This window comes from Canis lupus, chromosome 20, assembly GCF_011100685.1.
Source record: "Canis lupus familiaris isolate Mischka breed German Shepherd chromosome 20, alternate assembly UU_Cfam_GSD_1.0, whole genome shotgun sequence".
Lineage (NCBI taxonomy): Eukaryota > Metazoa > Chordata > Mammalia > Carnivora > Canidae > Canis > Canis lupus.
In genome coordinates this window covers 32452512-32474149 of record NC_049241.1, presented here as the reverse complement: position 1 = coordinate 32474149, position 21638 = coordinate 32452512, and the positions used below count along the sequence as shown (strand labels likewise).

Genomic DNA, 21638 nt, shown 5'->3' with positions numbered 1-21638 from the left:
CAGGCTTCTTGGATTGTGTGATCCTATCAGTGAAAACAATTTAAGCCTCACCCTCCCACCCAATGTTTCATATATATAACTATTATATGCATACACTACTATTAATATCTGTCGTACATTATAAGTTAAGTTAGGAAAGAAGGGGATTTTTTTTTTTTCTTAAAGTAGGCTCCACATCCAATGTGGAGCCCAACAAGGGGCTTCAACTCATGACCCTGAGATCAAGGCCCAAGCTGAGATCAAGAGCCAGATGCTTAACTGACTGAGCCACCCAGGAGCCCTGGAAAGAAGGAGATTAAAAACAAAAAAGAAAGAGAAGTCATATTTTCTTCTAGTCCTTAGTAGTTTGTCCCAGGTACCCCCTTTGACTAGCAGTACTCTAGTTCATGAGGTCATTCTGGGTATATCTTCTTACTGGGTGAACCACTGTTTATTAAATGGCAGCCGAAAAAGTTTGCTTCTTTCTGTGGGAGCCTGTCATGTGTTCCTATTAATAAACAGCCCAACACACTCTGGGAAGAGATTGTCCTAGAGATGTTTTTAGCTCAGTCTCTTTTCCTGAACAATTGGCCAATGCCCTGACATGATAGCTTTACTCATCTGTGCAGGAGGATCAAGACTTTGGCCTGAAAAGAGCTGGCCTGTTGAGATCAGAAAATGCTTAAAGTAGAGCTTTTTGGCATCAAAGCTGTTAACCCCAAGCAGATGTAGGCTGCTCCTCTGTTCTTTGGAAATGAGGGAGCTTGGCGTTGCATCGCACAGCTGGAAAGCATTCAGCATCACCCTCTTTTCCAAAGAAATGGATGGAGGTGGCATTTTTCTTTAGGAATGTCCTCAGTGACCGGTTTGGTTTTGTTTCAAAATACATTGACTTAAAAAACAAAGTTTACCCTGTCTCATAGCTGAATGAGTTGGGGGACAGGGAATGTAACCGAACATATATTTTTTTTAACAGGTATTAAAGTTTCTACATGACAAGGGATTCCCTTATGGGCATCTTCACGCCTCCAATGTGATGCTAGATGGTGACACTTGCCGGCTGCTAGACCTTGAGAATTCCTTATTGGGTCTTCCTTCCTTCTACCGATCCTGTTTTTCACAATTCAGGAAAATCAATGTAAGTTGCTAAAAGTAATGAAACTGCATGTTCATTTTTAATGATAAATTATCCCTGTGATCTGCCCAGGGAAGAAATATGCACTAAGCAGTGAAAGGTACAGGCAGGGTAGGCCATGCCTCTTGGCTCTGCTTTCCCACAGAGCATTACTCCTTTTTTAAAAAATTAATTTAATTTAATTTAATTTAATTTAATTTTATTTTATTTATTTTATTTTATTTTATTATTTGAGAGAGTGTGCAAGAGAGAGCACAAGCAGGGGGAACAGCAGAGGGAGAGGGAGAAGCAGGCTCCCCCATTGAGCAGGCAGCCTGAGGCGGGGCTCGATCCCAGTACCCTGGGATCATGACATGAGTCGAAGGCAGAGATGCCTACCTGGCTGAGCCACCCAGGCGCCTCCCATCACTCTGTCTTTAGGAGCCTTTTTGAAATGGTAGATGGGACACGGAGGGACATAGAATCACTGACTGGAAAACAATGGAGAGTAGGACCAAGACTGGGTCAGAGCAATGCCTTGTGAGCTTTTGCAAAAGGCCTTGGAGTTGTGTTTTCACTACCAGTTACAAAGCCAAACTGAAAGAAAACCATGTTGCTGCTTTCTTGTCTCCACAGACATTGGAAAGCGTGGACGTCCATTGCTTTGGCCACTTACTGTATGAGATGACTTATGGACGGCCGCCAGACTCAGTGCCTGTAGACTCCTTCCCTCCTGCACCGTCTATGGCTGTGGGTCAGTATGGGTTTTGGAGGAGTCTTCTGGGCCCTGGTAGTCTACAGAGCTACTCACCCCCTCCAGAGTCCAGGAAGGACCCAGAGGAAGTTGCCATGCTCCCATAATGAGCCAAATCAATTTAAAAGTAAACCATGTCTGAGCAATTTATTTAAATTCACTTCACTAAAAATTCAGATGGCTTGTCCATTTGTCAGGGTATCTGAAACCTCAGGAGACATTTTGTAACTGCATTCGAATTTCAGAAGGAGGAGGTTATAAAGAGAAGTCTGGCCAGACTGAGTCTGATATAGAAGCAGAAGCCAGGAACAGGCAAATTGCAGCCAGCCTTTCAACTCAGGCAGGTGCCAGGAGCCAGACCAATGCTGGAGTGGGACCTGCAAGGAATAAGAGCCATGGGCCAGTCATCTGGTAGATAAAAGCCTAGTAGGACGAGAGTGAGGAAGGGTAGGCAGGAATCATAGACACCTGGCCAGTGGGATCCAGGAGTTCTTAGGGGACAGAGGAGGGCCAATGGACAGGTGGGAGACACGTTGGGGAGAGACATGTAAGAGCTGATGCAGACTCTTCCAGGAATCCTTCCATTGCCCACCCATACCAGCTCAGAGCTCACTTCTAGGACACCGAGAGGGGAGGGCAGGGTAGATCTTAGACCACCAAGCCTTTGAGGTATGCAAGCTAACTCTCCACCAAGTGCTGGGTTTGTGTCAAATGAGGTGCTTTAAGAGTACAGGCCCTGAGACTACTTTGTGTTAAGTTCGAAGAGCTGAAACTGAGCAGTGACCTGTGCATAGAAAAATCCGGCTGCTTCTGTTTATATTATCCAAGGTGCTGGATGACGTGATATCAACAATTGGCATTTTGTGTACTGGTTTTGATTAAAAGCAAGCAAGCAGCAAAATGTCTTTCAAGTTTGGGATTTTCTGTGCAGTGTTTACTTCTCTTTTAAGAGAGCAAACACTTTTATGAATGATATCTGGAATCCTTCCTCCAATTATCTTTGAAATATATTTAGCTTTCTGTCAGCATGTGGTTTCTGAACCATTTATTTTGAGTCATCGGTAACATGGTATTGCCAACATTCCCCTTCCCCACGTATGCCATCTGTCTGTGCGTGAAGAGTTTTGACACCATCCTGATAAGCCTGCAGACAGTTGTGGCAAAGTGGTGTCAAACTTTTCATCACCAAGTGGATTTGCCAGCATGTTCTGTGGAACTAAAATGTGTATCTGTTCATTTCAAGTGGCCGTGTTGGAGTCTACGCTGTCTTGTGAAGCCTGTAAAAATGGCATGCCTACCGTCTCCCGGCTCTTACAGATGCCGTAAGTCAATCATATGCCTTGGTTGTAATCTTCATAACCATGTAGAACGCCGGACCAGGTGCCTAGTGCCACAGTAAGGACTCAGGTGTGGTCCTTGCAGAGTTGAAGTGACCTGCTTGCTGTTGGTCACTTGCAGCATGATGTCATGACCTCTCCTTGTAACTTCCCTACCATAGTGTGACTGCTCTCCCTCGGTGTTCACATCTTCATGTATGTCTCTCCCTGTCGATGTTAGCATCATGTGTATGTACGCGTGGCCTCCCCACGCCCACCTCTGCTCCCGCTTAAGACATGCTGACGGAGGGCCTGCTCAAGCTTCATGGCCCTGTTTCAGTGCCCCAGATGGCCCTCAGCCATGGCTGATTCTGCCGTCTAGGAGGAGCACAACATGTTTCTGACTCCCCATGCACTCGTTTGTTCCTTTGCTCCCTGGGTAACATTTATTAAACATCTAACATGTACCAGGCATTGTGTGATGGGCTTGGAGCTCAGAAGACATTCTCCCTTCAACTGGGTTATGCCTAGTTCAAGACCATTGAAATAGTGCCACAGGGCCTTGCCTCTGGGTATGTGTCCTTCCCATCCCTGGAGAGGGTAGCAGGGTGGTTAAGAAGGGTGCATCTGAGGTTAGACAGACCTGGGGGTGGATCCAGCCTTACTGCTTCTACCTGGGTGACTTTGGGCAAGGTTCCTGCATTTGGAAGCTGAGGCTTCTTGTCAGTGGAATGGTGATAATAAGAGGCCCCATCTGAGAGGGTTCTTGGGCAGATGGAATAAGAAGATTCTGGTGAAGTGCCAGGTACTTAAGAGCTTACTGAATGTTAGCTGTGATGAAGATGAATTCAGCTTACAGTTTGGGAGCACCACGTGCCATGCAGCGTACCTAGTGCATTGTCTGGACCAACTTGTTGTATAACAGGTGTACTTAGAGGAGACAGTAATGTGGGAAAACAGAGCAGGGCTTAGCTTGAAGTGCATATGGCCAGAGCTCAGAGGACGTCTATGTGTTTAGAGAGGGTCTGCTTGAGCCCGGGCACTGCTCTAGCCCTGAAGAAGCCCTGCCTAGCTCCTCTAGACCCTGCCCTGAGGATGTGGCATTTAAAAATTATACTGACACTGGTACGCCCCTCTCCCCAGCGGCCACCATTAACAACAGTGTGACTATGAAAAGGTAGATCCGGTTAGGGCAATGAAACAATTTTCACACAAGCTTTTAGAAGAAAATGGATTTGTAGTCTGGGAACAGTGCGGATCCACACTGATTTACTCGGGTTTGCATTTGCACCCCCCCCCCCCCAAATTCTTCTCCCAGTCTTTCAGGTCTAAAAGAAAACCACATTGTTTTTTCCTCACCTTAAGTCTTTCTACCCTGTGGCCTTCAGCCTTGAGAAGAACACTTGATGTTCAGTTAAAACATGTTTTCTGGAAGTAAATGGGTCTGTGGCCTTGACAAGGAGAGTTCTGTCACCACCTTGAGAGAACAAGGGAACCCAGGGAATGCTGTGGGGAAGAGTTAACTATGTCATTTCTACTTGTGACGCATTTCCTGTTTTTTAAAAAGGAGGATTCCTCAAGCAAGACTCCCATATAGCCATGTGGGCATGGCCCAAGCAACTATTTATTTATTTATTATTTATTTATTTATTTATTTATTTATTTATTTTCCATCTTTATTTATTTATTTATTTATTTATTTATTTATTTATTTATTTAATTTATTTTTTTTATTGGTGTTCAATTTACCAACATACAGAATAACCCCCGGTGCCCGTCACCCAATCACCCCCACCCCCTGCCCTCCTCCCCTTCCACCACCCCTAGTTCGTTTCCCAGAGTTAGGAGTCTTTACGTTATGTCTCCCTTTCTGATATTTCCCACACATTTCTTCTCCCTTCCCTTATATTCCCTTTCACTATTATTTGTATTCCCCACATGAATGAGAACATATAATGTTTGTCCTTCTCTGACTGACTTACTTCACTCAGCCCAAGCAACCATTTAAATTCTCCAAACTGTCTCAGCCAAAGTAGTTCAGAATTCCTCATGCTGTTGTTCTTAGTAACGTGACTTGTGAAGAGACATTTGATATACTCTAAAAGCTGCTTTTTTTTAAAGAAAAGAATATAAGAAAAACTTCTTAGAAGAAAATTATTTTCTTGTTAGATTCCAATCAGAACAGTTTCTTTCTACTTGCACATTTTATTTTACTGAGTTCTAGAATAAATTTTTAAGATTTATTTCTTTATTTTAGAGAGAGCAGGGGGAGTAGCAGAAGGTGAGAGAGAGACAGAGAGAGACAGAGAATCTTAAGCTGACTGACTCCGAGCTGAGCGTGGAGTCCAATATGGGGCTTAATCTCACAGCCCTGAGATCATGACCGGGGCTGAAACCAAGCAGCGGGCGCTCCACTGACTGAGCCACCCAGGTGCCCCTAGAGTAGATTTTACCCTCTTCTGGGGTTTAAAAAAGGAGAAATTGATTACCCTGTTTAGAAGTATCTACCACATATATTATTTGCAGTATAATAAATATAACAATGTGATAAAATAATAATATAATAATTTGCAAAACTGATTTTTTAAAGTGTTGATTACTTTACTATATAGCAGGAGAGGACTGTTGCCCTGAAGTGTGGGGAAATGACCTTCAGGCCTGGCCCAGTCTCTCCCTGGTAGTGCCTCTGATACTGGAGGTATAGGGAGGAGGGTCATAGGTTTATCCGAGTTCACATAGGGTGGCCTATAAACTTCTGAGTTTGTCGATAAGCCTGAAACTGTGGACTGGGCCAGGGCTGGGGAATGTGAGAGCCTCATGGGGTAAAGATATCTCATTCTGTTTTGATCCTGTTCTGAGAAGACAACTGGCTTAAGAAAGATTTTGTTTCTTTTCTTAACAGATTATTCAGTGATGTTTTACTAACCACTTCTGAAAAGCCACAGTTTAAGGTAAAGCAAATCATATCATTTTTTCGGTTTGTGACATAGATAAGTTGATTTTGAAACTTAGTGCTTAAAAAAAAATTATTGAGGTAGAACTGACATACAGCATTATATCAGTTTCAGGTGTACAACATAATGCTTTCTATATTTGTGTACATTGTGAAATGATCACCGCAATAAGTCTAGTTAATGTCTATCACTATATATAGTTATAATTCTTTTCTTCTTGTGGTGAGAACTTTTAAGATTTAACTTTCTTTGCAACTTTCAAGTATACAATACAGTATATTAATAATAGTCACTATGCTATACAGTATATACCTGTGACTTACTTATTTTGGAACTAGAAGTTTGTACTTTTTGTCGCCTTCATCCATTTCATCTGCCCTCCTCCTCCCCTTCCCCATCCTGGCAACCACCATTCTGTTCTCTGTGAACAATCTGTTTTCTATGAGTTTGGATTTTGTTTTGTTTTGTTTTGTTTTTAGATCCTACATGTAAGTGAGATCATATGGTATTTGTCTTTCTCTGACTTATTTCACTTAGCATAATGCCCCCAAGCTCCATTCATGTTTTTGCAAATGGAAGGATTTCCTTTTTTATGGCTGAGTAGTATACCATCATATATACCCACATTTTCTTTATCCATTCATCCATTGACAGACACTTCAATTGTTTCCATGTCTTGGCTATTCTAAATAATGCTGCAATGAACACAGGAGTGTCTATCTTTTTAGGTTTTGTTGTTGTTGTTGTTGTTGTTTTATTTTTATTTTTTATTTTATTTTATTTTTTTAGTGTATCTTTTTGAATTAGAGTTTTCTTTTTTTTTTTTTTTAAAGATTTTATTTATTTATTCATGAGAGACATAGAGAGAGGGAGAGGCAGAGACACAGGCAGGGGGAGAAGCAGGCTCCATGCAGGGAGCCCAATGTGGGACTCGATCCTGGGACCCCAGCATGCCCTGGACCGAAGGCACATGCTCAACCACTGAGCCACCCAGGGATCCCCTAGAGTTTTCATTTCCATATGGTAGTTCTGTTTTTAATTTGTTGAGGACCCTCCATACTATTTTCCTAATTTACATCTCCATCAGTAGTGTAAAGTTTTCTCTTTTTTTTTCCACATCCTTGCCAACTGTTATTTCTTGTTTTTTTGATACTAGCCATTGTAACAGATGTGAGGTGATACATCTTGTGGTTTTGATTTGAATTTCCCTCATGATTAGTGATGTTGAGCACCTTCTCATTACCTGGCCATCTGTATGTCAAGATGTCAAATTAGTGCTTTTTTTTAATCAAACAAGGGAAGTTATGGTATTTTTTAAAATTTATGTACAGATTCTCCACTGAGCAGAAAGCCCAATGCCAGGCTCAACCTCAGGACCTACCTGAGCCAAAGATAGAGATGCTCAACTGACTGAGCCACCGAGGCACCCCAATTTGATATTTTTTATATATTATGAAGTGACCCCCACGATAAATCTAGTTACCATCACCACCAGTTAAAATATTATTGAGGGCAGCCGGGGTGGCTCCGTGGTTTAGCGCTGCCTTCAGCCCAGGGTGCAATCCTGGAGACCTGGGATCAAGTCCCATGTCAGGCTTCCTGCATGGAGCCTGCTTCTCCCTCTGCCTGTGTCTCTGCCTCTCTCTCTCTCTCTTTGTCTCTCATGAATAAATAAATAAGTAAATCTTTAAAAAAATATTATTGACTGTATTCTCTATGCTGCAATAAACATGGCTTATTCATTTTATAACTGGAAGTTTAGGTACAATATTTGTAATATTGAAAATCTGAATGTTCTGCAATTAGGGAATAGCTTAATAATTCATGTTACATCTGTTTGATAAAATGCTTTTTATCTAATAAAAGTAAAGTTTATAAAGATTTTATAGTAGCATGGAAAATGATTATTTGGGCTAAGGGAGAAAAAGAAACAGGATATAAAATACAATGTGTAAAAAGAATACCTGTGACTAGCAGAAAAGAAAGAAGGACATATCCTGGGAAATAAAAGTGTTGTATGGTATGGAAAGAGCAGGGACTTTGGAACCAAAAAAAAAGAATCCCAGAATGATGCTTTGCTTTTATTAATACCAATTGTATATCTATAAGGCTGGTTTTCTCAGACATGACATTTGACATTTTGGTTTTTTTGTTTGTTTGTTTGTTTAAGATTTTATTTATTTATTCATAAGAGACACAGGCAGAGGGAGAAGCGGGCTCCATGCAGGGAGCCCGATGCAGGAACTCAGTCCCGGGACTGCGGGATCACACCCTGAGCCAAAGGCAGACGTCAGCCACTGAACCACCCAGGCATTCCGACATTTGACATTTTGGATCAGAATGCTGTTTGTTGTGGGGGCTGTCCTGTGCATTTTTTTTTTTTTAAGATTTTATTTATTCATGAGAAACACAGAGAGCGCGAGAGAGGCACAGGCGGAGGGAGAAGCAGGCTCCCTGCAAGGAGCCTGATGTGGGACTCAATCCCGGGGCTCCAGGACCATGGCCTGGGCCGAAGGCAGGCGCTAAACCCACTGAGCCACTCAGGGATCCCCAATGTCCTGTGCATTTTGGAGGTTATGCAACATCCCTGGCCTGTACCCACTAGATGCGAGCAGTACTTCCACCCCACACATTTTGACAGCAAAAAATGTTTCCAAAAATTGCCAAATGTTCCTTAGAGAAAGAAGGGGGCAAAACCACCCCCATTTGAGATCCACCCATTTATGGGCCTAATCTTTGAGTTGATGTTTACTCAGTGTGTACAGTTGGTGAGTAACACCTGTTTATTGTCCTTGGTCAACTGAGATCCTGGTACAGGGCCTGGCTTTCCTCAAGGCTTGAGGTGAATTTTGTTCTGGGTAGTGAATAAAGAGTGATTCTTCCCCAGCTCCATATTCCTAAAAGAACACATAATAGTATTATGATGAAATTCAGTTTAGGAAAAACAAAAACAAGGTAGGGTCAGAAGATTGTACAGAGGAGGAGGACGCTTTCCTCTGTCCTGTTTTGCCAGTCATAGTTCTGACAAAAATAGCTTGTTTGGATCTGAAGTAGGAAAGAAAAACATTTAAATCCATCTCTTCTTCACTGAAACTCCTCAGGAAATATATTCAGCCTAGTAAATAAATATTCTCTCCTCAACCCTGAAAGTCCAGCCCAAGAATTATTATTAGACCTTGTTCTTTCTCCAAATCAGAGAGTTTGTGTAACAATGACAACTTGATTTTAAAAACCAAGGTTAATTTCTTGTGTATGCACCTTTTTCTGGAAAGAGATACAAGAAACTGGTGACAGTGGTTGCTTCCATGAAAGAGAACTAGTTGGCAGACTTTTTACTCTGTATGTACCCTTTCATATCTTTGGGTTTTGAACCATATTACCTACTCAAAAGGTTTTTAGTTTTTTCTTTTTAATATTTTATTTATTTATTCATGAGAGGCAGGGAGAGAGAGAGAGGCAGAGACAGAGGGAGAAGCAGGCTTCCCCATGGCACAGGAGCCCAATGTGGGACTCAATCCCAGGACCCTGGGATCATGACCTGAGCCAAAGGCAGATGCTTAACTGACTGAGCCACCTAGGTGCCCTTAGATGTTTTGTTTTTTTTTTTAAAGATTTTATTTATTTAATAGAGAGAGTGCACAAGCAGGGTAAGGGGCAGAGGGAGAAGCAGGTTCCACACTGAGCAGAGAGCCTGACGTGGAGCTCAACCCCAGGACTCTGAGATCATGACTTAAGCCAAAGGCAGTTGCTTAACTATCTGAGCTATCCAGGCACCTCACCTACTCAAAAGTTTTTAAATTTAGATTTTTTAAAAAATATTTTATTTATTTATTCATGAAAGACACGGAGAGACAGAGAGGCAGAGACACAGGTAGAGGGAGAAGCAGGCTCCATGCAGGGAGCCCAATGTGGGACTTGATCCCAGGGCTCCAGGATCACACCCTGGGCTGAAGGCAGCGCTAAACCGCTGAGCCACCCAGCCTGCCCTAAATTTAAATTTTTAAAAGGATAATAGAGACAGAGACAGAAAGTTCAACATGATCCAGGTATCTCTTTCCCAGGCTTGAGCATCCTGTGGCTTGAGAAACTAATAAATTAAGAAATAACAGACTCAGGGGACGCCTGGGTGGCTCAGCAGTTGAGTGCCTGCCTTCGGCTCAGGGCGTGATCCCAGAGTCCTGGGATCGAGCCCCATATCGGGCTCCCTGCGTGGAGCCTGCTTCTCCCTCTGCCTGTGTCTCTGCCTCCCTCTCTCTCTCTGTGTGTCTCTCATGAATAAATAAATAAAATCTTAAAAAGAAAGAAATGACAGACTCAGAAGCATACCAGATAGGTACTAGGCTATTGTTAAGAGTATCTAATGGCAGGGAGTGCCTCAGTGTCTCAGTTGGTTAAGCATCGGTTTCTTGATTTCATTTCAGGTCATGAACTCAGGGTTGTGAGATTGAGCCCCACGTCTTGGGGCTCATGCTGAGCAAGGAGCCTGCTTAAGATTCTGTCTCTCCCTCTGTTTCCCCACCTCCCTCACACTCTCTCAAAAAAAAGGGGGGATTTTCTGACAGAAAAAACTTTAAGCTTGAAATTTAGAAAGTAAATCTTTCACAGAGAAGATTCCTCTCAAGTTATAAAATACTATGATTACTTGAATTTGTGTGTGTGTTCCAATAAGCTGTATATATTTTTACTTTTAATTATGATAAAAAATAGAAAAGTTAACCTCTTAACCACTTTTAAGTAAGTATACACTTCAGTAGTGTTAACTATATTCACATTCGTTGTGTCACATATCCCTCGAATTTTTTATCTTGCTAACTGAAATTCGAGCCCCATCAAACAACTCCCCATTAACCCATCCCCAGTCCTTGGCAAATACAGTTCTACTTTCTGCTTCCATGACTTTGACTATTTCAGATATCTCATATAAGTGGAAGCATACAGCATTTGTTTTTTTGTGACTGGCTTATTCACTCAGTGTAATGCTGTATCTGTTCATCAGTGTTATAGCATGTGACAGGATTTTTTTTTTTCCTTTTCTTTATTTATTTGATAAAGAGGGAGACAGAGAGATAGAGTGCATCAGTTGGGGGAAGAGGCAGGGGGAGAGGGAGGAGCAGACTCCCTGCAGAGCAGGGAGCCCAATGTGGGACTTGATCCCAGGACCCCAAGATCACAGCCTGAGCCAAAGGCAGATGCTTAACTGACTGAGCTACCCAGCACCCCGGGATTTTCTTTTTTTTTTTAATGGCTAAATACGATTCTTTTTTTTTTTTAAAGATTTTATTTATTTATTCATGAGAGACAGAGAGAGAGGCAGAGACACAGGCAGAGGGAGAAGCAGGCTCCATGCAGGGAGCCCAATGTGGGACTCGAACCCAGGACTCCAGGATCACGCCCTGGGCTGAAGGGAATGATAAACCGCTGAGCCACCCGGGCTGCCCAAGCTGAATACTATTCTAGTATGCATATACCACATTTTCTTTATCCATTTCTCTGTTGGTGGATGTTTGAGCTTTTTTTTTTTTTTTAAACTTATTGACTATTGTGAATAATGCTGCAGTGAACTTGGATGTGCAAGTATCTCTTCAGGACCCTGCTTTCGATTCTTTTGGATACATACACAGAAGTGGGATAGCTGGATCATAGTATTTCTTTTAGTCTTTTGAGGAACTTCCTGTTCTCTTCCATAGCAGCTGTACCATTTTATGTTCCCACCATCAGTGCCTGTAGGTTCCACTTTCTCCACATCCTTGCCAACACTTGTTACTTCCTGCTTTTTCAACAGTGGCCATCCTTTTTTTTTTTTTTTTAAATATTTATTTATTTATTTATTTATTTATTTATTTATTTATTTATTTATTTATTTATTTATGATAGTCACACACAGAGAGAGAGAGAGAGGCAGAGACACAGGCAGAGGGAGAAGCAGGCTCCATGCCGGGAGCCCGACGTGGGATTCGATCCCAGGTCTCCAGGATCGCGCCCTGGGCCAAAGGCAGGCGCCAAACCACTGCGCCACCCAGGGATCCCAACAGTGGCCATCCTAATGCGTGTGAGGTGATATCTCAGCATAGTTTTGGTTGACATTCCTCTAATGATGAGACATATTTTTTTTTAAGATTTTTAATTTTATTTATTCATGAGAGACACAGAGAGAGAGAGAGAGACAAAGAGAGGCAGAGACATAGGCAGAGGGAGAAGCAGGCTCCATTCAGGGAGCTCGATGTGGGACTTGATTCCGGGACTTGATCCCGGGACTCCAGGATCATGACCTGAGCCGAAGTCAGATGCTTAACTGCTGAGCCACCCAAGTGTCCCTAATGATGAGAGATCTTGATTAATCTTTTCATAGACTTTTTGGCCATTTGTAAATCTTTTTTTTTTTTAAGATTTTATTTATTTATTCATGAGAGACACACAGAGAGAGAGAGGAAGAGATGTAGGCAGAAGGAGAAGTAGGCTCCATGCAGGAAGCCCAGTATGGGATTCGATCCCGGGACTCTGGGATCACGCCCTGAGCCAAAGGCAGATGCAACCACTGAGCCACCCAGGCGTACCGCCATTTGTAAATCTTTAGAGAAACATCTCTTCAGGTACTTTGCTCATTTTTTCCCTCTTAGATTGTTTTTTTCAGCTTTATTCTGGTTTAATCTTTTTGTGACAAATTCATTTTTCCATCAGGTTACTTCTCTTTCTGTTGTTGGGTTGTAAGAGTTCTTTATATATTTTAGCTTTTAGCCCCTTATTAAATACATGATTTCTAGTTATTTTCTCCCATTCTGTGGGTTCCTTTTTACTCTGTTGATTATTTCCTTTGATGATATGCAGAAATTTCTAAAATGTTCAATCTGTTTTTGCTTTTCTTGCCTTTGCTTTGGCATCTTATCCAAAATCACTATCAAATCCAATACCATAAAGCTTCTGTTTTGTTCTAGGAGTTTTATAGTTTTAGGTCTTCAGTCCAATTTTTTTAGTTATTTTTGGATATGGTATAAGGTGACGGTCCAGTTTCATTTTTTCACATGTAGATATTCAATTTTCCCAGCACCATCTATTGAAGACACTGCCTTTTTTTCTGCTATGTACTTTTTGACACCCTAGTCAAATATCATTTCACCATATACATGAGAGTTTATTTCTAGGCTCTCTATTCTGTTCTGTTGGTCTGTCTGGCTTTATGCCAGTATAACATTATTTTGGTTATTGTAGTTTTGTAATATATTTTGAAATCAAGAAGTGTGATGCCTCCAAATTTTATTTTCTTTTTCAAGATTGTTTTGGCATTTTGGGATCCCTTGAGTAGAAACATATATCATGTTTATTTATGTGTTTTATATATTCATTACTAAAAAATGATAATGAAGTGACCATGTTGGGGATGCCAGAAGTGTCCAGGATAGTATTCAAGTGGATATCTTATAACTGATTTTATTCCAGATGCTCTCCTTCATAATAACCAACTGCTCTTTATTGAAACCAGGACTTAAGAGAATCTCTGGCCATTTTACTCAGTGGATTATGTATTTTCTCTTCTTTCAGATCCCCACAAAGTTAAAAGAGGCATTGAGAATTGCCAAAGAATGTATAGAAAAAAGACTAATTGAAGAACAGAAACAGGTAAGTTGCTAGTAGCTCCTTGCCTTTTGATCTTTTAGCAGTTGCATCCTTTGCTATGGTATTCATAGTGACTTACTTTTGACTGGTTGTTCATCCCATAAACATTTCTTTCATCCTTGCCCTGAACCAGGCTCCATTCTCAATGCTGCGAGATAGCTGATTACTTCACAGTCCTGTCCTCAGGCACTCAGCCCTGTGGGGGAAACAAACACATGCATAACACGGGGTCATCCTTTATGATGGGGGCAGGTGGGGGCAGTGGTAGGGTACATATGGCCCTTGCTCTAGGTACTGGGAGCCACACTTGTTTTCTCTCAAAGAAAGAAGGGCAGGAAGAAACGGGCCAGGAAGGGGGAAATGAGAAAAGTCTTCATCTTCTGGCATCCTCTTATCCCAGACATCCAGACCCAAGCTCGGAGGCAGACAGGCTGAGCAAGGACAGAATTTTCATCCAGGATAATATGATTTGGCAAAACATGCTAGAGATTTCATTAATGTAGGGATACACTTACGTTTGTGGTGAATTGTGTTCTCTTATAGATTCACCAGCATCGAAGATTAACAAGAGCTCAGTCTCATCATGGATCTGAAGAAGAAAGGAAAAAGAGAAAGATTTTAGCTCGAAAGGTAAGCCTGGTATCTCCAAATTCTCTTTGTGAATTCTTGACTACATATGAAGAAAGTTGTAGGTGAATAGCGCATATCTAGCTAATGACAAGATTTTGTGCTGTATCTCCTTGAAAGTTAAAACAATTTCCAGATGACTTGGTTTGCAGCTTTTAAAAAGAGCCACATAGTATCAGCAGAGAAATGGACCATATAGTTTCCTGGCTTGCTGGGTTGATGACAGCCTGATGTAATTGGGGAGAATGACAGGCCTGAGATAGTAAACTCAGCATTCTTGGTTTTCTTCCCCCCTTTGGTTATGGCTTGTGGCTTCTTAACTGTATGAAGTTATAAGGCCAGATATGACCTCGTACATAGCTAGTTTAACTGTGTGCCTGGAAAATATTTGTATTCTAACTCTCAGCTTTAGTGTGTTTATTCTGTATTGTTCCCCATCTCTCTTTTATTTTTAAAGAAGTCAAAACGATCTGCTGTTGAAAACAGTGAAGAGCATTCAGCAAAATACAGCAACTCCAATAATTCAGGTAACTGATTCTAGATTGTAGTGGGGCCCTGGGCTCAAGGGTCAGGACTAGGGGATCCCTGGGTGGCACAGCGGTTTGGTGCCTGCCTTTGGCCCAGGGCGCGATCCTGGAGACCCGGGATCGAATCCCACGTCGGGCTCCCTGCATGGAGCTTGCTTCTCCCTCTGCCTGTGTCTCTGCCTCTCTCTCTCTCTCTGTGTGTGACTATCATAAATAAATAAAAAATTAAAAAAATAAAATAAAATAAGGGTCAGGACTAGGAGTCAAGAGTTTTTGGCTTCTGGTGGCCAGAGACTGGGCAGTGTGGGAACAAAAGAACCCTCCCCCCTAGTAAAGAATCATGACAACATTCACGGGCTCACAGGACTCTGGCACTGGAAGATCTTCAGAGGGTATGGGGAAACAACCTGTGCACTGATGGTGAGACTTGATCAACTAAAGATGAGCATTAGGCATGGATGAAAAACCAGTCCAACTTACAACATGAGGCCGCCTGTTTGTCAGTAGAACCTACTCGAACAGAAACGACCCTGAATCCTGCACTCTACTCCAGTGCCCATGGGGTAGGAGGAAGTGCCCTCGTGTGTGAGTTAACACAAGCTGTTGGAAGGGGAGCACTCAACAGTGTATGTTGGGGTGGCAGAGAGTGTTATTCCAGAAGGGCTAGGGTGGTACAGAGAGCATCGTTCTGAGTTGGCAGTCCTTGCTGCCATTCCTTGCTGCCCCTCGCCTAGTCCTGCTGGCTTTGGACCTTAATGTGTCCATCTTCAGAAATCAGGGCCAGATGGAATGATCCTTTGGGGACTTCCAGTTCTCCCACCTTATGAATCTGTGAGGTAGAGTTCCACATAAAGAAGAGGAGACTTCACCCGACTCCAGGCAGCTTTGGCTTAGCCTGGAGGGCCAAGGAAAAGGGAGGTTTTTGTTAGGTTGAGGGATAGCTGCATGTACTTTCAGGCAGGAGAAGGGCTGGGCAGAGAGGGAGAAGCTGAAGAGAGTGACCAGGAGGCCAGAAGGACAAGAGATTGGCCTCAGGAGCCCAGGTGTGGGTCTTACCATGGAGGAAGCCCACCCATCCCCTCCTGAAGGCAGGAGCCAGGAGAGCTAGGTAAAGAGGCAGAGGCATTTAGTAGTGGAAGGAGGGGAGGACATTGAGGGTGTTCACAGCTTTGCCCTTCTCAGGTCAGTGAGGAGACGCCTAGCCTGGGCGCACAGGACGCCAAGGCTGGACCAGCCGCAGCCAGAGATCGCTGGCAGTGCAGGTAGGGCTGTTGGAAGAGAGACTGTGAGGGAAGATCATGGACTCCAAGAGGGGAGAATGTGCTGACACCACTGCTTGTAGACTTCATCCACAGAAGTAAAGGGAGGCCGGGAGGCCCCAGACCCTGAAGCCTCCAGTGAGGACCCTGGCCGGCTCCTCAGGGTTAGTGGCTGCTGTGGCCAGCAATAATTCCAGAGTTGGAGGTCTCTTTTCTCCTCAGTTGATGCAATGGACATGGGCCAGTCATTGTCATCATTAGGCTCAGACTCATGTCTCCAACCAGCATGTCTGACAGATACTCTGTCCAGTGGCTGATTCCTTATAAAGCAGAGAAAGCCTAGCAGGATGTTCCTGCCTCCCCAAGGCCCTGCCTGCCTGCAGGGCTCTGGGCCACATGCAGCCATATGAGATTCCAAGGACGCAGAGACCCCGCCACACCCTCAAGGAGCTCAGGAAATCCAAGTAGCAGTTGGTGTAAATGTACAGACCATCTCCAACTCCACTGGGCTCACAAGTTCAGTCTTCTCCACTTTAAAAATCTAGGTTAGCTCTGCATAGTAGTGGGAAGGCAGGCTGGGTTGGGTTTTATCTCAACTTTCAGGAAAACTCCTCTCCTAGGTTAGAGGGAGGTGAAAGACTATTGCAACTTGTGAAAAGCTACCCTGCTTGAGGGAGGTGTGGTTTAATTCGGAAGCTTCTCCTGACGCTCAGTGTCCATGCTGTGTCCAACCTGTCCTGTGGGTGGTGGGTGAGGTGCTGGTTGGAGGCTTCTCGGGGGCATGACAACAGCCCTCCCTGGAGCTCTGTTCAGCCCTTCTTTGGACCTCTGTGGCACAGAGGGACTTTTGATTGCTACAAAAGGGCTTATGTAGGAACCTCTATCTGCTCACTGGGCCACTTTCCTGTCAGGCCAGGAGAGTATTCTCTGGGGACTTCTGAGCAATGGGAGATGCTGAGAACTTGAGAATATGGGAGTATGGACATTGTTTTAAGGACAAGAAGGGTATTTACTGGATTTCATCTAAGAAGAGGCCTGGGAGATCCACAAACTGCACAGGCTGACCCTTATCTCATTGAACGTAGCTGCTGATAAAATGGAACTTTTGCTAAGTGCATTGCTAGGTGGACACTGTGGGGGGAGTTCTCATTTCCTTTGGAGAGGCTTCCACTGGACTGCTCTGACCCTCTCTGTCCTCTGTACGGTGGCCACTGTCATTTGTCATTCATCACTCAGGGACAGAGGCTGGGTCAGGAAGAGGTGCCATAGCCAACTGCAGACACCATCGACAGCTTAGGGTTGGTTTCGAAACAGGGAGGTTGTGGGGAGCAGTGGGTGGCAGGGAGCCCTTAGTGGCCTGCAGAGGAAGCATACCCTGCACTACAGTGGAAGCCTGTGGTCACTGGGCCCAGTCTCTGACTTCTTCATCCCTCCTTACCTTTTACCACAGGGCCCACTCACTCATTCTTAGACAACAGCGGTGGGTCCCTGCTCAGGCCAGATTCCAAATGTCTGTCTTTGGTCCCCAGGAGGGTTTCTCTGTGTTTTCTCTTAGCAGGATCTGGGGCCAGCTCACCTCTCACATCCCCGTCGTCACCGACTCCACCATCTACAGCAGGTGAGTGAGGGAGACAGAGTACCTGCCGCCTTCCTCTCACCCAGAAGGAGGAGGAGTGGGGCCCCTTCTCTTCCTGCCCAGGCCCGAGTATTGCAGGGCTCAGGCACTACTGGCCCTTCTCCAGGTAAACCAGGGTGTGCACGCTGAGAGCGCGGAGGGTCTAGATTAACAAACTCAGACTTTATGGGGAATGGAATAGTTGGTTTCAGAGGCAGGAGCCACCCTCTTCCTCCAGCCTCTTTCTTGCTGAAAAGCCTCACACAGGGCTCCTCAGATCAGCTCCTGCTTTGGTACATGCTGAGCTGAACAACACAGTTGCTCTGCTGCCCAGGCGCCTGTCCTTCCAGAGCTCTCTCCTCAGGGAGCCCAGCCACAATGTCTGTTTTGTCATGGAGCAGAACTGGTGAAATGCCCAGGTGTGGGAGTGACCTAGCCACCGGCTTCTGATTTCCTGATAACTGTGCTCTGTAATGCATTTACTCATCAGAATATTTTTCTGTGGCTTGCCTTGGTTTTGTCTTTATGAGTTAAATCAGATTACTATGAATTCTGTTTGAAAAAAATGTAGAAAGAATTTATCCTAGGGAATGTTTATAAAAATAATCTCTAATTCTTTGGGATAGTCTCATAATGCTCTTTCCCTCTTTCCTTTTTGAACTAGTATCTCTTTTCTGACCATTTTGCAAGCCTCATAAAAACACATGGGGAGACCAGTATTTCTTTTCACTTCTTAAAGAAACCAGATGTTCTGGACGTCAAAAGAGCTGGTTCTGCCTTTCAGAGCTTGTCAACTGTGCTTGGAAGAGTTGCTGCAGCTGTCTGAAGGGAGGGTCATTGCCTGAGGTTGATTTATGAGTTGACAATTCCATATTCATCAAGGCTTAAGGCAATACCCAGGAGCTATCAAGACATTACCCATCTGCTCTCATGTCTTCTAACTGACCTTGCTAAGAAAATGACAAAGTACAAAAGGAATAGTTTGGACAGCTTACTTCTGGCTGGTGCTGTCTCCTCTTGCTGACTGAGAATGGTTACTACCGAGTGTTCTGGGCCAGGACCCATTTTGAGGAGCAAAGTACCGGCTCATGGGAATGATATTCTTTTCTCTGGCTGACTTTGTCAGCAGATTTTACAAGAAAGCCCCCAAATATTGTTCAAGAGAGAATATAATCCTCTCTGTCTTAAAAAAGAAAATCGTCTCTGTCTTATGTAGAGGTGACTTGTATAGGTTGGTCAGAAATTTCTGGAGTTCCACTGCCCAGATGATCATGTTCAGCCATTTTCTGGAAGAAAGGATATTAATTTCACACCACTTTGTTTGAAGGAAATTGAGAGAACAAATTAGTGAGAATCCATAAACCCTTCTTTAATATACAGGGTATCTTTTTAGTCATATGGAGCACCTACGTGTGCATTGGATGTGGTCCTGGGAAGTTAACTGCCAGTTCTCATTTTTAAATGCCTTGGGCAATTCTCAATCTATTTGGATTTGTTCATGAATCCTCTGATTTACTTGTGTTTGAATGGGAGCTATCTCATACTGTAGCAAGTTTGTGTGAGATGAAGTTTTTAGAATGAGAGAAGAGAAAAGGGAATCTTTTGTAATTAGATCAATGTTGCAAAAATGTTGAGGTGAGTGGAGCAGCAGGGAGCATTACTGTGAATTTGATGGTACCTATTCTGAAAGGGAATTGTAAGGATTGAGAGGGAAAACATGTGAGGCCCCAAGCACAAAGCCTGGTAGAGGTGGTAGGTTCCCAGCAAATATTGGCTCCTTTCCCTTATCTCCTCCAAACAATTTCTTGATGAAATTAGTATCTCAGCCCAGACTGTACTCTGACCTCTGCTGGGCACTTAACTGTAATGCATCTCTTAAAAATGACAACTAGCCTTTGCCAGTCAACCCAGCATTTCAGGCCCTAAACAGTAAATTTATTCATTCAGTTACTTAAGATGAGTTTAGTGAGAGCCTGCAATGTGCTGGGCACTGTAGGTGGTCCTGGGTTATAGGGAGGAATAGACAGGCAGGGCCCTAGCTCATGTAGAGTCATTTCCAGTGCCTCTCAAGAGCTCCATAGTGATAGACATAGTAAAGCAAATACTTTCCTTGGGGTAATATCTTCTCTCCTAGCATTTCCCTACCTCCAATAGAGAATCTTTACCTGAAAAACTGGTCCATCAGTTTCTGTTCGTGCAAGGCATGAGGGAGCCATGAATAAGGAGCAGCTTCATGCTACTGGTTGTTGCTTGGTAAATCCTTGTTGCTAGATTGCTTGGGCTTGCTCTGCCTTCAAGACCTCTCCTGGGTGAGAGCAGATTCCTAGCCTCAGGGTGTCATCTTCTGGTGGTCAGCCTCTGGTTAGACTGGCCTCTCCTTCTAGGACAGGAGGACAGGCTTCTCCCTGGGCTCATTTTTCTCACTGCCTCTCTGCACACTCCCCATCTTGTTGCTAGAATCACATCTATTCCAATTTGTCTTTATTTCTAGACCAAGTTTATCATTTAAAAAAAAAAGGCATGCTTATCTGGGAACCAAGAATAAGTGTCTTCTAGCTTTATGATGAAATGCAGTTTTCTCAAGAAGGAAAGAAAAATCTTCACTTTCAAGGACTAGTATTGAAAAAAGAATTCCTGCTCAAGGTAGCATCTCAAACATAACTCAGTCTGGGAGCCCTTGGGAACTATACCTTGGGCTGGGGAACCTAAATTTGAGGATGAACGCTTGCTAGTTCTGGGACCCTGGACAAGATTGTTGGCCCCTGGGGATCCCTGGGTGGCGCAGTGGTTTAGCGCCTGCCTTTGGCCCAGGGCACGATCCTGGAGACCCAGGATCGAATCCCACGTGGGGCTCCCTGCATGGAGCCTGCTTCTCCCTCTCCCTGTGTCTCTGCCTCTCTCTGTGTGTGACTATCATGAATAAATAAAATCTTTAAGAAAAAAAAAAAAAAGGGCTTTCTTGCTTTAAAAAAAAAAAAAAAAGATTGTTGGCCCCCATGTCACTTAGGTTCCCATTTGTCAGTGAGGATAATAATAGTGCCCGCCTAGGGGAGGTATTATGAGGATCCAGCGCATTCCATATATATGGGGTTAGAACAGCACCTGGCATACAGTAAGCCCTCGGTACCCTGTTCCTTATAGGGAGACCGTGGATAAGTCACTCTGCCTGTCTGGGTGTTGGTTACTCCCTCTGTTGTAGAAGGCAAAAAGATCTGGATTAAAGGGAGAGAGACCATCTCACAGTCCCTTCTAATCAAGCATACTGTAAATCCACTGGGAACCCTGTTTGCTCAGCAACAGATCAATTTAGGCAAGTTTAGTTTGGCTGCATTGTCTGCCTTCTCGAAAGTGTCTGCTTTAAGCACATTCGTGATAGCGGACGGTGGTGGTCTTAGGCTCCGTTACTTCTAGTATGGGGCAGAAGTGACAGATGTTTCTAAGCGAAGGGGTCTCACCCTCATAAGCTCTTTTCAGCAATTGTGTAAGGGCTGGGGCCTCTCCCATTTCTTATTGCACCTCCCTGCCGTGGAGCCTCTTCTTGAAATCCTTACCAGATTGACGGGAGAAATATCATTTCCCTAAGTCTGCTGGTGATTCCACTGGGAGAAGTAGAATTCTCTAAAACCCCATTGCTGCAATCCTTATATTTTCAGTGAGAACACTCCTTTCTTTTCTGCTAAAGGTTATGCTTCCTACCTCTGGAAAGTCACTCTTTCAAGAGCTTTAAAATTCTTTATCCTGACTTATTTCATGGTAAATATCACCAACTCATGTTTATAATCTGTATTCCTAGAACTGAGCGGTTTAGAAGGTCCCAATTTACACAAACACAAATATGCTCTTGCACTCCGTTTTGAGAGAGCGGACAATCCTGTTGCCTTG

The 21638-nt window shown here is 43.6% G+C and overlaps 1 protein-coding gene across 23 annotated transcripts in view; it reads left to right on the top strand.

Annotated features, from left to right (window-relative positions):
- The window catches only part of PXK (PX domain containing serine/threonine kinase like), a 111420-nt gene that overhangs the window by 51210 nt on the left and 38572 nt on the right, over positions 1–21638 (top strand). For 11 of the 23 annotated variants that reach the window (XM_038566018.1, XM_038566012.1, XM_038566008.1 and 8 more), the window contains 8 exons: positions 956–1117; positions 1730–1847; positions 3091–3169; positions 6066–6114; positions 13654–13731; positions 14272–14358; positions 14813–14882; positions 17697–17759. In XM_038566018.1, the coding sequence (XP_038421946.1) occupies positions 956–1117; positions 1730–1847; positions 3091–3169; positions 6066–6114; positions 13654–13731; positions 14272–14358; positions 14813–14882; positions 17697–17759 (706 nt within the window). Of the gene's footprint in view, positions 1–955; positions 1118–1729; positions 1848–3090; positions 3170–6065; positions 6115–13653; positions 13732–14271; positions 14359–14812; positions 14883–17696; positions 17760–20247; positions 20594–21638 lie in introns of those variants that run through there. The other 12 variants (XM_038566019.1, XM_038566013.1, XM_038566015.1 and 9 more) reach the window with 3 other exon arrangements.